This window comes from Daphnia magna, linkage group LG10, assembly GCF_020631705.1.
Source record: "Daphnia magna isolate NIES linkage group LG10, ASM2063170v1.1, whole genome shotgun sequence".
In the NCBI taxonomy this organism is placed as follows: domain Eukaryota; kingdom Metazoa; phylum Arthropoda; class Branchiopoda; order Diplostraca; family Daphniidae; genus Daphnia; species Daphnia magna.
Genome location: NC_059191.1, coordinates 7,053,926 through 7,073,730, shown reverse-complemented (window position 1 = coordinate 7,073,730; position 19,805 = coordinate 7,053,926). Strand labels below are relative to the sequence as shown.

General features: G+C 41.4%; 1 protein-coding gene across 1 annotated transcript in view; it reads left to right on the top strand.

Annotated features, from left to right (window-relative positions):
- Window positions 1-1,687: 1,687 nt before the first annotated feature.
- The window catches only part of LOC123476895, a 22,277-nt gene continuing 4,159 nt past the window's right edge, over window positions 1,688-19,805 (top strand). Inside the window, exons 1-5 of the mRNA XM_045179845.1 lie at window positions 1,688-1,703; window positions 10,768-10,917; window positions 15,725-15,873; window positions 15,946-16,042; window positions 16,367-16,599. Coding sequence (XP_045035780.1) covers window positions 10,824-10,917; window positions 15,725-15,873; window positions 15,946-16,042; window positions 16,367-16,599 — 573 coding nt within the window. The 5' untranslated portion in view covers window positions 1,688-1,703; window positions 10,768-10,823. The remainder of the gene's footprint in view (window positions 1,704-10,767; window positions 10,918-15,724; window positions 15,874-15,945; window positions 16,043-16,366; window positions 16,600-19,805) is intronic.

Here is a 19,805-nt window from a genome sequence, read left to right as displayed (position 1 = left end):
TATTCCACATGTTCTTTCGTTTTAAATTTCTGTAAGAAAATCCTGTGGCAAATATTTAAAATAGCAAAGAAACGAAAATCACGAACTGGATGAAATCTATTATAAATATAGGAACAAGTCATGTCTTGAACGAAAATAATAGAGGAATAAATATAAACTATCGATTTTGGTTTTCAAACCAGAAAAAAGAACAATAGTAAACATTTGCATGAGAAAGAAATAAACGGGTTGTATAAATCTTTATCGGGAAAAGGAGGTCTCGAGACGAAAACAGACGATAGCAAAAATGAAACTGAAATAAAAAGGTATGTAGAAAACAAATAAAAATGTCCTTGCGTATTCAACTAAAGTTATCTTTTCGCTGTGCTATCGATTCTTGGAAAGCCGACTGGCTCGAAACAAAACAACGAAACGAAAAATGTGCAACGTCAATCGCGTATGATATCGTTGCCTTTCAGTAGTCTACGTGAGTAGAATAGCGATGAAACTATAGCATTTCAATCACGTTACATAATCAAATCCCGAACGAAAAATGAAACACTTGCGTATTTCCTTAATTTGTTTAATTTTACTGTAGTGCGAAGTGGCGTCAAAGGAGCGCAAAATTACTTATCAAATGCAGTTACTTTTCGGCATCACATAATAATGGATATCGATGGAGCGCGTAATGTCCGTTACTTACATTTTGATACGAATACCAAAGGGAAATCCAATTTGAAATCCCATCGGAAATGAAGCATTGCCCGCACCATTGTCAATCACCTGTCAACTGATTTAAGTTTATTGTTCTAAAGCCAAAATGCAAGGGGTTATAACTAAGACTTAAAGGACCAGGACTCTATAATAAGTTTCTTGAAGTTTGGACGAAATAAACGAAAAAAAAAAAATGATAACTTGGGAAAACAAACAAACAAAAAAAATTTTTTGTTTGATTTATCATTTTTTTTAAAATGTTATGGTCACTTGATAAAATCAAAACCCAATTACGAAGCAAACTGAAAAATGTAGATTTACCATATTCTTGGAAAACAAATTTCTGGGAAATGAATAATTGGGTTTTTGTTGACATTTGGCGAAATTCAATGACCATCTTCCAATGGTTTGATCAAAAAATTACACAAGTTTTAACAGAATTTTGATTAAATTTAACCAGCGGCCAATGTAAAGGAAATAAAGATAACACTTTATTAGCAAGTAATGACTATTCATCTCGTAGACCTATACCGAACAATGAATCCCGATATAATAGGGGACAAAATCTCGTCGACATTAAACCGATGAGCTTGACAGTAAGAGTGCGTGGGCGTGTGATATTAACAAGCCTGAAATTTTAAAATATGAAAAAGAAATGGAACAACACAAAAAAAGGGAAAAAAAACAAGAATCTTTGACGTAAGTGAATTTATTGCGGACTCCTTTGAGTGGAGAGGCACTACCAAGAAATGAAGGGTATATCGATAGAAGCGTGGCGTTCTGCGCGATCTTCTTATTTCTTACGCGGTAGGAACCTGCTCGCTTTATATAAATAGGTAGAAGAAATGGGGCAGTTAGTTCATCGACAACGGTCGAACTATAAGCTTTCGCCGGCAAGACTTCACCCATCATTTCCTTTAAGCGTCAACTGAAAACACAAACGGTATCTACTATTTTCCAATCAGTACGTGTAAAAAGCTTCTTCGTCGGGGGAATTCTTTCAGCACCAGGTGAGTCATCCATTTATTGTCGTAGTCTGTTCTATGCTGTTCACATAATTTTCAAATGCACTCAGGAATAGAGCACACGATTAGAATAACAATGTTGCATTAGACACGTGAAAACGTTCTTTGGCACAATTGTTTTAACAAGCTTTTCTGCCAATGTTTTATGGCGCGATTATATAGCCTCCCTTTTCATTGATAATGATGAATCGTGCAGCAGAAACCGCTTGTTTTATGCCAAGTCATTTTCCAGTTTTATTTCTTTTGCGTCTCAGACACGTTATATTATTCATTATTTTGCTGACCTATTAGATGAGATTAAGAACTTGTTATTCAACTTTCGTGCCCCTTTGCTTTTTTGTCAATTCTTCGCACATGAAAGAAATTCAACACGTTCAATCATTTGTTGACTCTCCAGTTTATATTTGTCTAGCAGTTGTGTTTCGCGTTCGATAATTTGTTTGTTCTCTTTTCCTACTGTTATGTCATTTCTCCGGTAACGTGTTGCCAGTTACACAACGCTGGTCCTCATCGCTCGTCGTTGGTTTTTAGAGACAGAGTTGCATATAGTTTTTCTACATACATTCAATGAGATCTAAAAAAATGATTTTTGTTTTTCCTCAGCTGCTCTCGTTACTATACTCAGGGTTTCTATTCTAACCTCATGTTGCTATAGGCATTTGTTTCACTAAATTCTCGTATGTTTTCACGACTTTCTTCGGCAGTCCGGCAAGTATTTAGCCGTTTCAGCCAGCACCGGAGAAATGAAGGTTACGTCTATCAGCGTATGTTTGTCTATACCGGATTTGGTTGTCACGTTTGGCGGCCTTCTCTGCTTTACCTCGTCGAAAATTACCGATGCAGCTGTTGCCGATAATAACGCAACAGTCGTGCACATATCAGTTAACACGCTGGCCGTATCCGTCGTCGTGACGAGAATACGTGATTGGCGTTGCTAGACACTTTTTTCTTTAGTGGTGGAAAAAAAGCTTTGAAGTGCAATGCATTTGCGATTATTGTAACATCGGTTGTAGCAATGCTGTAAAACATTCGGTCGTGATGTAACACGTTATGGCCGTTATTTATTTTATTGCTGACAAGTTGTGAATGAATGCAAAATTTTGCTTAAACCTCATCTACAATTGTTGTATAATGCTACTACCGCGTTTAAACAGCTCTATATATATATGTTAAGTAGACCTGAAAGTAATTTAAAAACAAAACGGTTAAACTGGAATTGAATTCCAGGAACGTCCCATTTGATTAAGTGGAAATTTAAACATTAAAAAATGACATTTCCTGTGGAATTGATCTATAGTGATGTAATCGATATAGCTACGCTACATATTACGTGGTTCATGCTACAATGGCGACGCGGCTAATTGGTATCAAATGGATTAGTATAGTGATGGATGACGCGTGTCCAAGCCCTATACCCTATACAAAGAGGTCGTGGATTGCTTTCTCTTTGGCTAGTGCTGGTTACCTAATATGAACGTGACATTCCTTTGATTGCGTAAGGGTTTTATTTCTTCCCCCTAACAAATAACACAGCTTTCTCAGCTTGCACTGATTTATGTCCATTTATTCTTTTTCCCCCATATCGTTCAGCTTTCATTTTTCTTAACCAAATGAATGTTCGAATCGACAAGAACTGTTTAGCTGATTTGTTTCTGAAATGAGAATCATGTTTCGTACAACATGCTACATCTACCACACGCTTTGGTGGTCTAACATCTGTCAGGAATGTTTTGCCCGTTGGTAACGTGTTGCAATGGTAAAGGAAAAAGCGCCCCACCTCCCCCCAAAAAATGAAAAACAAAATACAGACTTGCATGAGGAGAAAACAATTGCCTTTATTATTCCAGGAATTGTTCCGGGGACTTTTTCAGTGCGTCTTGCCATCCTTGAGCTGGTAGAAAAATTTATTAAAGTATGTTCACCCTAAAGATAGATAAACTACCCATCCATCATCCACCGTTGTTTCATTACATTGTGTTCTATTCAGTCTATACTTTGTTCCATCACCTATCGTACTACATCTTTTTTTTTTTGCATTTTCTTTTTTCCATTAATTTTGGCTACACCTAAAAATAATTTATTTCTCTAATCGAGGTGAACTAATTTAATGGGTGGACTTTTGATTGCGATATCCTGAAGTTTCCAGCCTCTGTGCCAGCTAAATACGAGAAGCCTGTTTTACAGAGAATAAGCAAACCTGCACATTAGTTGTTAAGGCAGAATGTCAGCTAAACACCGGGTGCTCGCTTCTTCTAAACGCCCTTCGGTGCATGTTGTTTGGATCTTTTCAGTCCAATATTCCGCTACAACAACACCATTGCCGCAAGGTAAAAATAGGAGTTGACGTGTCATCAATCAAAGACAAAGGCATTCGATAATCACAGTCATAGTACTCGTATTCACTTTGAACATTTTCTGTTCAAATCGTGCAACATTGAAGCGCATGTGCTTCAGACACCGCGCCAGTGTGCTGCAATGGACTCAACGACATGAACGTCGTAATTATTTCAATTACTCAATGGCATGCTTAGACGCTTCCCAGCTTCCACTGTAAAGACGAAAAGAGTCTGTTTTGTGTAGCTCTGCTTTCTCTTTATTGTCAAAGCATTGTCTTGCAGCTGTTGTAAGGTAGGCTCTCCTTCGCGGACAAAAAGCGATAAGGACGTGAGGCCAAGAACGTTGCAGTTGCATAGACAATGGGAAAACAAAAGTATTATTACGTAACTAAATGAGCGTTGGATGAATAAAAAGTGGCATTAAGCAGCGGGGGGAAAGGTTATTTGGCACGGAGAACGGTAAATTCTTTCGGATGAAAGCGAAATGTTACGTGGAAAAAAAAGAGGAATGTAGAAAAGAAGGGAATCTGTTGCTGCGGAACTCTTTTGAAATCTTGTTTTTCTGTTTTGTTTTGTTTTTTTTTTTTGTTCCCATTGGTGACGGAATGATGGCCCTACCATTGGGCTATGCAAAAAAAAAAAACCTTCGATCGTAAAACGTCTGTCTGCTGTTGTGACTGAGATGGCGCAACAGTGATCGGTTATGCTGATGAGCCAGACGCATATCATTTTCTATGATGCAACACACCGGTACACACGGAGAATACACGGAATTCGTGAAGAACCATTGAAATAATTTCGAATCAATTCTTGGATCTCTTAATTATTTTAATTGTACCTCACTGGTTATTGTTTCGTTGTTCTTTGATTCTCTCGTTTCTGAGAACAGAACGGATACAGAATTGCAAATATACTGTGCTGATCAACGACAGCGACAGCATAACGAATGGGATATACGACTATACGAATTGCGTCACAGATCATCGGTTGATGTATTGATGACGGGAAGTCATCTGACTGTCATCGAAGATTGCCCAAAAAAAAGGAGGGATTCGGATGGCAGGGAGAAATTGAACAAGTTCCTGGAAAAAAAAAGGCCATCTTGAAGACATTGTATATACTGAATCTGCTCCGCTGAGCATGGAGTCGATTACGTGGACAACGTTGGCATTAAATAGAACTCATCTCGTATGCGGATAGCTAGACGTCAAAACATTCTAGCCTGTACGCTTCCTTTTCAGTCCACCAATTCATTAGGTTTACGCGAAAGAATGTCAATACATTCCATCGTCTATCGCGTGCAACAATAAACGACTAGGTGGATACTGTCCTTTTTCAAAATAATCCAGAAAAGCCCTTTTTTTTTGCGTTCAAACATAGCATTTATATGTACGAATTGAGCTCTAAGCAAGTCCGTTAAAATATCTTACATGAAGTTAAATAACTTAAGATTTAAATAGATCCAATGTAATAACCAAGATCGTTGCCGATGCCAAAAATTACCAACGAAGAAAGAGATGTGCACGCCACTGTCAGATAGAAAACTATTGAACCTTAACCAACAGACCACCAGGCGTCTGGCAGGATCCATCGGCTTTGAAAGAAAAGAGAAGAAGAATACAAAAAAGAAAAAGACAGACGAAACTAAAGCCAAAAACAATAGTGAATGAAAGGAAACGTCTGGAAGAACCTCGGTCAAAAAAATTGGCTATGTCCGAACTGACGTATATGCTGTTGTCTTCTATAACAGCCAGCACGTTCTTGTAGCAAATTTATAATCGCGATTCGAATAGCTGTATGGGTTTCCATCTTTCTCGATATTTTGAGTCTATTGTCACATTTAGTAGAATGCGTCTGCCTTGATTTTTAGCCAAACGCAAACGTATACTATATAGTCCAACATTTTTGTGTATGTGGCTTTTCTGCTTTGGCTTCCTTCGTATGTAGATATATTTTTACCTTCTTTATTTTAGACGCCATTCATTAAAAAAAAACTACTATGAATGTCACCCATTATTTGAAAGTGATGCTGGTGCTGCGTGATGTGCTATTTTTAGCCAAGCGAAGCACGAAAAGAAGCCAAGATGATGGCGAGCTTTCTCGTCTCTATTGTCTGACAAGGGCAAACGAATCATTTCGTCGCAGTATGTTGTAAAAAAAAAAAACAACGGAGGTAGTTGCATGGCAACCCGTGATAGAAGGCTGGCTCGTTCCAAACTATATTGTCACGACGGTGGTCATAAACATGTGAGTGATTTCATGCCGGACAGCGAACACAATTTTAATCATTTTTGTTTTGTTTTTGTATTCCTATTCCTCCTTTTTTTTCAATAGATGAACGTAAAGTGATCAAATAATTGGGTAATCAAATTAAATTCGTGTTCCCATCCATCGACTGGGCCCTTCTCCTTGTCGTAGTTCCATCAAGACTACGCTAATATCGAACGCAAATTGGTATTTAAAAAAAAAAAGGTTTGCTGTCAAAAATATGTGAGGGTGCTGGAAGCCAATAGAACTCACGATAGCGTTTCGTTACCTTATTGCAATTTGACATATGCTAAGTGAACCGTAAGACACACATTGTACATTCTGGTTGCGTGTTGGCACTTGGTTGAAGGCAATATTCACTACCGGTAGTCGATATGAGAAATTCCTGCGGATGCCTTCGCCCTTCGTCCTAGTGATCTATCACTGAATTCGTGGAAAATAAAACGGTGAGGGGAAATATTCCATTTCTTGTCACCAAAAAGACAGCATAACTACCACGAATTTTGTACAGGGTTCCGAGACATTCTCCAGAAAAGTAGAAGTGATGCCAGAATGTTGTCGGATGGTGGCATTGGAATCATTTTGCTTCCTATTCACTAGTAGGTCTGATACTTAACAGGAAATCGGTTGAATGTAGATGCCAACTTCGGTTCTATTTTACTTCGTGCGGGTGCTATAGCCTACATGGTCAGTTGATTACATCATACGAAGACGAACGTAATGTCATATGGGTAAAAAAAGTGAAAAACAAACAAACAAACAAACGAACGTGCAAAAGCGTGACAAAGGAATGTGCCGTCGGAGATTCACAGAAAAAGCCCACAAACCTAATTCATCGTGGATAGTATTGCTTTGCTTAACTATGACAGCATTAAGTGAAGCATAACATTATTGTTGGCTCTCTGCGCCATGTGATAATCCGACGATGCTATCCAAAATTCAATCAAATTAAAACAAACTTGCACAGTAAAATAGGGATCTCAGATTTAGGTGTTTATTAGAACCAATGGTAAATCCCCAGCCGAGGCAGAAACACTTTGAAAACGAATGTTAGATGAGAAATTTCGCTGTTTGGGTCCAGCTTCTCTGTGAACGTATCCCATTCAGTTTTGTCCCGGGCATGGAAATTCAAATTGCTTGGCGACATAACAGCTCGAAATATACTAAACGGGCCACGTCATTAATGGCTTGGGGATTCCTATTTGACATTGGTTTTGGTGACTCACTCATGGATGAGTATTACACGCGGTTTTGCTGAGAAACATGTGGTTACGGTGAAAACCGGAGATGACTCCACAATAGCGATAATTCTAGATCATCGGTTGGGAAACACAGTAACCGGCTTTAAGGTGTGCTACGTGCAGACAATCTATTTGGTATTCAGTCTTTATCATCAACGATAAGGTAAAAACACCTGAAATAATTTTAAGAAATAGATTGATGATAGACAACAACAACAACAACCAATGGAAAGTCGATAATAAATCAGTTCAATTGACGCATATAATTTACTACGACTATTGTTCGGTAGATCCTGATGTGTGCTATCATAGTGCACGTGCCATTGTCGGAATCGCAATATCCTGTTCGTGTCATCTTTCTAGTCGCCGTTCTGGTGATGAATGAATACCGGCCCATTAGTCACCGGCACGTATCCGCAGGCCAAGTCGACCGGCAGTTCTTTCGTACCGAACTTATAGTCGTCATTTCGCAGACAAACGTCGTTTTAGCATTCAAGGAAAACCTATCCATCCACTCATCCATCTGTCTATCGTCAGCCAGTCGGGATGGCCGAGACCGGCCGACTGAAAATGGTTAAAGAAAATGATAAAGTTTTTCAACACACGTCGGTCTCATCTTTTCCGACAGGGATTTGCTCCGTTCTAGAGACGCATGCGACTAAAGTGGCACGAATTTCTCGGTACGTGTGTGTCTAATGTTTACGTGTCGTCTACAACGTACTACGGCATTTGACGATATCCATCATTTTATCAAAACTAATGGTCAGTTACAGCATCAACAAGTTGTCTTTTCCCATTTCGAGACGGCACTTTCGAGAAATGCAAATAAATTAGAATAGAATTAAAGAAACTAGAATGACCATTAGTGAAAAGAAGAAGAAGACAATGACGAGATGAAAAGAAGAAAAAAACGAAATTAGTTGACGAGAAGGGGAAAATTCGGAGTCGTGAGATCCGTCTTGTGCCTCCATACACTATACGTCATCATCAATACTTGTACAAAATATACCGCCTCATGTGTGACGTGGAAGGCCAAAACCTCGTTGTCCAACCGTGCGGGAAACCCAATTTTGGAATTACCGTGAGCGCGTAGGACAAAGCCGATGGACAAAAGTAAGAAGGAAAAAAATAGGAATTTGAAAAAGCGGCAAAATAGAAGCAAAAAAGAACAAGACAAACGAAGACGAGGGATAATAAATACAAGTAAAAAATCTTGAAATTCAAAAGATGGTAAACAAATACGCAAAAAGCAACACAAAAGCCGACAAAATTGTCTTCATTTTATTAAATGAATTCAATTTGTTGTTCTCGTTTTAGCCTTTAAGGTTACTGTTCTCTTTTCTTCCGTCTGGCATTCAAATCAGCGCATTTTGCATAGTCATGGCCCCGCCAAATTGAAGCATTCTTCTCTGTGTGTATAATTAGAAGTTTATTTAGTGGAAAGGGGGATAGAATTACAGAGCAATCGTTGAGATGATAAAACAAGTATTTTATTTATTCTTTTGGCCGGCCACTTTGGTTATGATCAGTAGCGACATATTCCGTGCGTAGGTTCCAGTCTCGTTCACGTGGTACTGATCAAGTTCGTATTCTTAGCCATTTGTTAGCTTGCCTCTAATGAGAACATGACACATTCAATGTTTCGGGACGTAACTAAAGAAACAACGGGATATTTGAATTGCACGGAGGCTATAGGATTCGAATTACTGTTCGTGACTGGTTACTTTTAATTTCGTACCCGGTGACTTGTCTACTTTTGGGTTGAGTTCCAAACTTTTCATGCAGAATGTCACATGATGGCTCATATAAAAATACATCCATCATCTGGGAAATGAAGCTCGTATGCAAAAGAGAATTTATTACCGTCTGTTAAATCCTCCCAAAAAAATGACGGGAATAAAAATTGGCAATAATTGTCATACATACCATATGACATGCCATAAATGGTCGGTCAAATGCATTAAACAAAATTTGAAAACGCGATGGATTTTCCATTTCATTTGATGCAGCGTTTGACTTTGAGAACTGAAGAATTTTTACAAGGGACTCTATACTCACATTGATATCATTATGATGGCATTTTAAATAATGTCGATGGTTGGTTTGTTTGGGGTGAAGCATTTCACACTGACATTTCACAATGACCAGTGATCATTTCAGTGACTTACACAGAAAACAGCGAAATGTGAACGGAAAAACGGAACCGACAATATGACACTAATCAAGATGCTGCTGGCAGAAGATTTTTCTTTTCGTACGGGAATGAACATCAAACTTGCCGTGTCCAGAGCAGCGATAGTATTCGATGATTCGTTATCTTTTCTCTCCCTCTTTTTTTTCGACAATTCCCGGGGTTTCCTGGAACGGAGCATGTCATACAACGGAATATTTGGCACGCGTTCTCATCAAGTAAAAATAATAAGTGTGGTCGTTGCGCATCTATTCATCTGCTGCAAGTGAAAGTATTTATTGGGCATGGATATAAAAAGAAAAGAAACGGAGAGAGTCTGGATTCAAAAGGGATGTCCTCCGTTGCCGTGCCGTCTGGTCTGTTGGACGAGTGCCGAAGGAGAAAAATTGACAGGAAAGAAAGAGAAAGGAAAGAAGAAGAATACAGAGGAAAGAGGAGGGATGAGAATGAGAGAACGAAGTAAGTAAAGGGACCCACGAATGAAAAGAGAAGCGGCACGGAAAAAGAAACAAAACGAAAAACATAACACGCGCTAGCGTTGGGTTGGATCTCGCCAGTCTTCCACTGACCGGCATCGCATCCGCACCACACAGAACAACGGTCCACACTAATGACGATCATCACGCCAACAAATATTCACAGTTTCGTGTAATCCGAATTGTGTCGACTGTCGAATTACTTACAAAATTGAAGGCGCATTTTGTTGGACGAGGATAAAACGTCACGACAAAATCAGATTGGATTGAACCATCGTTCTTCAGTTTATCTTTTTTTCAATTTGTGCTCGCAGATTTTGAACAAAAGCGACAAGTCAAGTGGCCTAGGCAATTGACTCCTCATTTCATTGGTTGTCACTTGTGCTGGTTCGAAAGGTATGGCATGACAATAACGATGAAATACAGATCTTTTTGCCAATTTCTTGCATTTGAGGGGATTAAGAGATTTAATGGTCCTCATTCATTCAAAAGAAATTCTATTGTGGATTGTCATTGATGTTATTTTCATTTTTTAAGATTACGAGTCTTCTACGCGTGTTCTTGTGACGTTACTTAACTCCACTCAATCAACAATGGCTCATCGCGACCGGATGATGACGGCATACCTGAGATCAGCCACCACGACAATGATGCTTCTCCTTCTCACCTTGCCATCGCTGCTAACAGGTAAAACAACCAATAATACGTCACATAAGTCATCGTCATTTCCACCGTGATTTTTATGTCGCCATTGACTCGGAACACGAAGGATAGGGAGGAAATAATTAAGTGCTGGTTGGCTGACGTGACGTTGGACGAAGTGACGTTGGATACAGTAAACGTTGCCGAGTGTTTATTGGATTTCCTTTTATTCTTGTGGAGGGATCAAAGATCAGCACAATCAACCAAACGTGGCGCGTAGAAATTTGAAGACGAGCGAGGGATTTTGCGGGATATTCAAACAAAGTATTTCAGCAACTAGAAAAGTCGATTTTTGGGGAGGGGGAGGAGTTTCAATTAACGTGCCGTTGTGCATTTGGATTCACCCATATTCTCGCCCTACAATTGCACGTGCTAGTTAAGAATTCCACTTAAAATTCATCAAATAACGAAAACCAACAACATCCAAAGAGGTTAGGAAGGATTGGCTCATTGGGTTTGGCCACTTTCTACGGCACGTAGTCACATCGCCAGTCAGCCAACATCAAAATAAAAGCCACTCTCGTAATCGTAAACGTGCAAAAAGGTGCGTAATTTACGACGAACGTACCCTGTTTGCTGGAAAGGTGGAAAACACCGACATTCGGCTTCAACACATCAACAAAGAGTCAAGAGATAAAAAATAAAAAAAAAAATTGCGTTTGCTAGAAGAACCACTGGAAACGTGAACACCTTCGGGACAGACATCATAAGTTGCTGCACACACACACACACAGCGCAGTATACCGTACATAGCAACTGGTTGAACGCATTTGTGTTTTATCTGTTTTTCGTGAATCATTAGTGTTCTTGCGATCTGACTGCCCTCGATGGCAAAGGATATAAAGGAAGGTGTTCCAGAGACAAGGAGCTCGCTGGAGTTCAGCAATGTCTAAACACAGTCCAATTTCCTTTCAAAATGAGATCAGATTCGAAGATAGTTTATGTATAGCAGACAACGCAACCTGTCGTGGGATAAATGAGATAACCTAAAACTAATTGGAAATGGAGACCCAAAAACGAAGAGGAAACAAAAGAGAATCGAGCAAAGGGAATAAGGTCTAAATATTTCTGGTTCTTTTCTTTCTCTCCGTCGTAGACTGGCATCCATAAAACGAAAAAGGAATGCCTGTCCATCTTAATAACAGTCATCATCAATAGAAATAGTCGTACATTGTTGGGGCTATTTGGTCCTCTTGAGTTGGGAAAGGGTTTCCACCTTGTTCCCCTCACACCCCACGACAACAGCACCTATTGCCTCTTCTTCTTCTATACTACGTACGCGAAGGCATAGAAAAAAAAAGAAACGATATAAGGGCAAAGAAGGGACGAGCTTATTTTTGCCTCGAGAGGGACAAGGAGGCGAGTCAGGCTTACCATGCGACCCTACACTTTGTTGTATGTGTACCAGGAGGTCCCGAAACTCTCCGCATGACTCCAACCGCCAGGATCCATCAACTTGTAAATTGTTTAGTTTTTTTTCCTTTTTTTTTTGTTTCTCTACAACAGTAGTAGTAATGGTAATAGCGATTGTAACAGCAGACCGGTGTATAGTAGAAGCTAAAAATAGAAACGACTGAGAGACGAGTGTGGGAGGGTTCGCCCTCCTTCCCATCTCCATTTCTGCCTCGTCTTCTTGGCTTCTACCGTGGATGATTTTAAACGTCATCTGCTTAGACAATGTGAGTTTGGTGGAGAGTAGACCTCTCTTTGACCCTCTAGCATCACTGGCCGTCTTGAACGTGATGTTGGCACCAGAATTTTGATCGCCTCAGCAAATGCAAACGTAAGAAGACGGAAAAACGCTAAGAAGGAACGTAAACGGTAAGAAAAAGAAAGGCAGACGGTCGTTAATTTTTACGTTCATGCCATGATCATGCAAAACCAAAATACGTGGAATTTAGTTGTTGAGCGAAAATACCGTACTACATACGAGTTTCGGGAACGAACGAGACGATAAAACTGACACAGCAAAATCAGCTCCGAATAATCAGAATCATTAACGAGCGATAATGAGCCGCCAATTAAGATACAACAACCTGTCCAACAAAAGAGTTGATTTGGCTCGCAGTTTCCTCATCCACTCTTTGCTTTTTATTCATTGTGCACTGCAATTGCTTTATTGACGTCGATTCTATTCGCCAACTATGTACCGTACGTAATTATCTTTCGGCCTTGCTGGAGGTCTACAAGTCTTTATTGTGTGATGTGCTACATCGTGCGAGTATCTTTTCATCGGTCAGATAACGGTCCTTGTAGTCTTTGAGTTATTATTGTAGTTGTTGTTATTGTCAAATTAGTCTGAATATCACCGACATCAGGTCGTAGAAATGGAAGTGAAATCAAAGCCAAAACACACAAGCGAATAACGTGGTGTGTCTATAACTACCGTACACATGTTATGGAAACCGTATAGGAATCGGACAATTGATCGGCCGAAATTAAACGATCAAACGATGCGGACGTTCAAAACAAATGTGCAGCACAGGAAGAAATGGAATATGGGACCGGATGCCGGCAGAAACGCGAGCGCAGATGAGCAACAGAAAGAAAGACGAGCACGACACTAAGTCGCGATGTTAACGTTTCCAAATCGAAATCATCACCAGATAGACTATCAAAAATGACTACTCGAATGGCAACCAAACGAACTAATCGGCTTGCCCTTGTGACGTCACCAGTCTTTAGAAACACGTTGCGTTTGTCTGTGAAGGTTTTCATTCGGCTAAACCGAATGAACGAAATAAAACGCGGGACAGTAGAGAATCAAAAGTGGCAGGAGGCGGGCCAATGATGCCACCTATCAGCAGTTTCTCATTTGTTTTGTTCTTCATTTCTCTTGCCCACCCGCTGTCGGCCTGACGCTGGATAGTATCACGCGGCGCAAAACAAACTGAGGCACGAGAGAAAGAAAAAGAAAAAAGTGTTTGTTTTAATTGCTGCTGGGGCTTTTCCTTGTTCTCTCCTCGGGATTCAACACGTTTATTCGGTCAAGACGGCGGTATCCTCTGTATCCAAGTTGCGCCTCAGTAGAATTGACTTTCGATGATCGCTGCACTCGAAATCAAGTGAATGAACCGGAAAAAGATATCGATAAACGTAGAGTTTTTACTGGGAAGACACCACAAACTTGTTATTCCTCTTATATTGGACTTGGCTTTGGGCAGCGCAAAAGCAAAACATTTGGTGAGGTCGTGAAACGGGTTGATGTCGTCAACTGCGTGAAAGCCGCAAGACAAGACAAAGGGAAGATGCAACGATGCGCGTGGGGCTGAAAATAGAATTGTGCTGACCCGAAAGTCGACTCTTTTCTTTCAGTTCAAGAAGGACAGCACGCTGCTAAAATAATAAAACGACCCGAGATTAAGACATGCAATTGGAAAGCAAAAAAACTAATCAACATCAATTAGACTTGAATGGCGAAAATTGGCAGATTTTTAACGACAAAATGCTGTTGGGTGAGTAAGAGGATGGCAGACTTGGTTCCGAGAAACACCGCACTACACAATCATCCGCCAATGCAATACTGAGAATTCTCTATAAATAGACCGTCTTAATAGTAGAAAAGCAAAGGGTGTGTTGCATAGATATTGCCATCATTCCGCAATTGAGCAGCACGCCAGTGGATGAGCCGACCACGCCCCGCTCGGTCGTTTCTTTGGATACGAAAACAATGATCCATCATCATCCAACGCAAGACAATGGCTGCGGTTGACTGGATGCTGAGAACCAGAGACAAGTCGACCACTTCAGTGTTTGCAAAACCAAATAAATAAGCAAACAAAATAGAAATGCATTCGGGTGCATTACTACTGGGTCTTGTAATCTATTATTAGACTGATGGATTTATACTTTATTTTTAATCCATTCAGCTGGCGTGAATTTTTGTTTGGGCTGTGCTTGGAGAAGAATTGCAAATCGGCGCATCTCCTTCGCCGAACACATCCACCAACGATTCACGCCAACTGTATTGGCAGCGGTTTGTGAGTCTGCCTCTAGCAAGGCCATTTTTTCCCTTTTTGTTTCGTGTTGCGATGGTTATTCAAGATCCGGCAGGTGTTGGCGCAAGTGTTGCTATTGTTTCAGCCCAGCTCATTTGACAGGGTTGGCTACCAAGCAGTAATGGTACGATACCGCCAACGTGGCTTCAACTTTAGCAGTTGGCGAACTGTCTGATTCACAGTCAAAACGGGGAAATCCCGTCCGATTCACCCGTCACGTTAACCCGTCAGGGTTGTTTCTCGAATTGACTTTACGAAACGTGTTACGGCCTTGATTAATAGCTGTAATGAAATGGAATCAAATCAAGTGACATTGATAACTGATTGGTCCATTTAAAAGATACCTTGATTGATTACAACTGGTGCTGTTTAACGATTAAAGCTGCTTAACCCACGGTTACGTATCATGCGTAGGTAGACTAGGAAGGCTGTTGTCATTTTCACAATCAACAGCCAAACACCAGCCGCGAGCTAGACGCCAGAAAAGTACACACACACACACGTCTACAAGGTACAAACAGAAGAATCGTGTTGTCGACCGGATCTGCTTCGTCTGGTCTCGTCTATAAAATGGCGTGACCACCCGTAATGTAACACGAGACATAAGGCGCTGTGTGTTGCACAACAAGAACACATTAGGGATTGTTTCGTCATCATTCACTAGACTACGATTTGAACGTTGTAGTAACAACTATACGTTCAAATGACTACGCACGAACCGTTAGTCATTCATTATAATAAAGAAATGATAAATAATCAACGTGTCTTACTTTCGTGCCCTGGATATTGAATAGGAACTTGGTCGGGACTTGTCACGGCGACTGATACATCGGCAGCAACAACTTGCACTTTTACGTCGAGGAATTACGCGGTCGGCGACGTCTGGTACCCACGACTCGGTCAACGAGGAGCCCTTCATTGCGTCGCTTGCATTTGCCAAGAGGTAAAGTCATTTACAGTCGACAAATAGCCGAGGATTTTGCGCTGATTTTCTGTGCATTGGCGTTAAAAAAAGGGCGGTAAAATCAACTGCACCATCCACGAATGCGGCGGAGAGGAGTGCACGTCGCCCGAATCTGCCGCCACTAACGAATGCTGCATCCACTGCGCAAGTAGGTGACTCGTTTCTCGATTGAATGTAGGCGTGAACCAATTAGTAGATTCACGCATTGCATTTATATCGCTTTTATGTTTGCTAAATTGACAAAAACTGCGGTGAGAAAACGAGTGAAGAATCTTGAATTTTCACCACTGGTTTGCATCACACCCAGACGATGTCGGAAATGTAGATCCCACCTTGCCTTTCGTTCAAATTAGTTGTTGCTTTTGGTTGTTGGCACGCCCCTTTATGCGTCATCAAAGAAGATGGTGCTAATTTAATAATGATCAAAACGTTCAATTATTTTATCCGTGTTCGTTTTCGGCTGGCGACGAAGAAGAGGCAAAATCATCGACTTTGATGGCCGCGTCAACACGTCCCGCATCTCTCTATCCAGATGAAGTTCCAGTCTCTTCTTTCTCCTCTTCGGATCTGAGTGGCAGTTCGACGTCACCTGGCGTCACCTGTTTGCATAATGGCAACGTCTATCGTCACAAGGAGCGTTTCACTTCTTCTAACGTCGGCCTCAAACCGGAACACCCCGATCAGTGCGTTCAGTGCTCTTGCGAGGTCAGTCATTCTTTTGTTCTATGAATCGTTACACAAAATGTACGATGCATCCGTCCATATTTCCAACATCAATTCGCTATTTGGCTTGTCTGATGTGTTATTCGAGTCTAAATCATCGGTTGAAGATGATCCTAGGTATCCGCCGTCTCGCATTTTTTGTTGTTGTTTCCCCGTCAGGTCCAATCAGGCAATGCAATAACTTGGTCCGTGAACCATATAGCAAGTCCCAAGTTGAAACCCTTACTTGTCTGATCAAAAAGAATCCAAAAAGAAAAAAGAAAGAGACGTAGAGTTAGGAATGTTGAACCGTGGGGTGTTGAAGAATCGGTTCGAACGATGCCATTGACCGACTGTTGTTGACCGTGGCTGCTGCATTTCTTTAGCTGCTGCTGCTGCTGGATTAAGGTAATCGGCTGTCGGCTCGGAATGTGATATCGACGACATTGAGCAATGGAGAGAAAACGAGTCGATTGAGCAAAGGAATTTTCTCTTTTTCCCTGTTTATTTTTCTGTTTTCGTTTTGATGACGTTGTGGAATGTCGTGGACGAGCGACCGGTCGCATCATCCACTGACCCACTCGATTTCTGTTGTGTCTCGTCCGATGCCGTGCAGTGGTGGACGCTTCCTTCCATTCGCTTCCAGTGGTATTTATGCGTACAAAAGTGCAGCAGTCGTCCATCGTCCACCATTGCATTAGCATATTATTGTATATCACCTTGCCGCCGCCTGTCGTTCACCGCCGTTGCTGCTCCTCTTCTCCCGTTGGCCGCTTCCCATTTGTTGTGCACATTTCGCCTTTCGCTGCGTAGCCCATTTCAGCAGCGGCGCGGCCCGTCCCGCATGCGTTCCCCAAACAAAAACGAAACGGAATGACAACAACGAAAAGATGCGCGCCCCATCGTGCATAGAATATTTAATGATTTCTCCTTTTTCTTGCCCGTTTCTCTCGCAGCCTCTCGCGATAGAGTTCATATTTCTTGTTCTTCTATTTCTCCGCCGTCACGACGCGCCATCTCTGCAACGTTTTCGAATCGCTAAAGGCTGACTGTCGAGCCTTTCTTTCGTTCTATTTCCCTTTTTCTTCGTTCCACGGCTTCGGTGTGCGCACGGCCAGTTTCACGTTACGTCGAATTTCTCGCGCACAACGTTTTTCTCTAGATAGAAAAAGGCGAGCACGACCCACAAAGCGAATCGCACCTTTCACTGTGCCGAACCAGGTTGCCCCGCCGATTTGTCTGTTGCGAGTTTCTCTTTGACGTAATCTCTTATGGTAGGTCGTAGCAGAAACGCAAACGCCAACTGCAATCGAGAATAAAACGAATAATGGACGGGTTAGCGTCACAGCAAATACTTTAACAGACGAGTCGAATGGAAACGGGGGAAAAAAAACAGACGAAAGTGAGGGCCACACCAAGAATGCCCCGATGAGGCCATCAACCGAAAGGCTAAAAGAACGAGACAAGAAGGCGCTTTACAGGAAAAATGCGCATGACAGTAATGGAGGCCACATCTAAAGAAGGAAAGGAATTAAAACGAAAAAACAAAAACAACAAAAGTTGAAAAGAATCAAAATCTAGAAAAAGGCTCAACAAATTTTCATCCGTCTATTTTTGATATTTCGTCTTGAAAAAGAAGAAAAGAAAGCAGCGCATTTGCATGACATCTCCATAATTTTCAATTCTTGAAACACCCGCGTGTCCGACTGGCTCGGTCGACGAATCCCCCCGTTCGATATTTATAGACATCAACATATTCATACTTACGTAAAAACATCACGCCCTGCTGTTGTTGCCTTGCGCCTCTTGTTGTTGTTGCACAGTCGTAGAATTTCTGATTGTTTTTATTGTTATTATCAGACGGGCCGGGAATTCATTTTCATCCGCATTGGTCGGCTTGGCGGTTCCTCCCGGTCGCCGTACGAGTCAAACTAAAGACCAAAGAGCTTAACAGTTAACAGTAAAATGTCGGCTATGGAAATAACCGTGAGAAAATAAGGCCCAAACACCCAGTCAAGCGGATGGATTAGAATTATCAAGAACCAGGGAATCAATTACTATTAAACAAACGCTAGCCTATATACTCTACTTGATCAGATGCGTACCAAATTAAATTAAATCAACGCGAAATGACGTTTTGTTTGAGTTGATTCATTTTGTTTTACCTTTAGCCGTGTAACGTGTTCGTTCTTGCTCTCTCTCACTCCGACAGTGCTGACTCGATATCTAAAAATAGATGTCGAACGTAGAAGATCAAGACACCGAGGAAGTGGGTGCTCGTCTGCATCGAGATAAGAAAAGAGAGGTCAAGTTTGCAGGGAGTGGCTCTTTAGAGAAAAGAGGCACGGCTCTCTACATCTTCCGAATAAAATCGTATGGGTTAAATGTCTACGTGAGCTCGTGCTTCGGCTTTTACGAGTTACGAGAAGAAACATGGTCGCTGGGCAACAGAACAAACCCAGTGCCAACAAACAAAGGAAACCAGACCGCACCAGTTTGCTCATCAATTGGAGGAGAGCTGCTTTCAAAACAGCTTCAGAAATCGTGTCTGAGAAACACGCTTCATGTTGTTTCGCGGCGATGAAACTCGATAGGCTCGTAAAAATGCAAATGAAGTGGAGAAGAGGAAAGGAGACAGACAGACTGACTGAGAAACAGAGAGGCGGAGAGAGAGAGAAAAAAAGCCGTTCAGAACGGATCGAGCGGGAAAACCAAAGGCAATTCTACCGTATCGTTTGTGGGGCGTAAATCACACGTAATGATGAAACGACTCCCATGTCGCTGACGGCGTTCGTCACTTAATTTTTTGTTTTTACTTGACTCTTTTGGTTCGTATTTGTTAGCCACCAATGTCCACCACGCCAACGATCCAGACTACCCTCGCTGCTTCTTCTCCCTCAGTCTTCGACCAAGGGCGGAAGTTAATGAGGGGATAAAACAAAAGAAGGGCGACAATGCGAAAATAAATCCTAGAGGTGTGAAAGGGTTAAGTGAGGTGGTGGGAGTGTAATGGTTGGGTACATTTTAGCAAACCGAGGAGGTGTGTGGGCTCATACAAGGTCACACAAGTTCAGACCTGTCCAGAGGAAAGGGGGGAGGGGGGGTACGACTGCACGAGCGCCAACACACAGAAAAAGAGAACAAATTTACGTCGTTAACATTTTCCTTTTTCAGCTCTTCTTTTTTCGTCCTGGCCATCTAAAGACGCT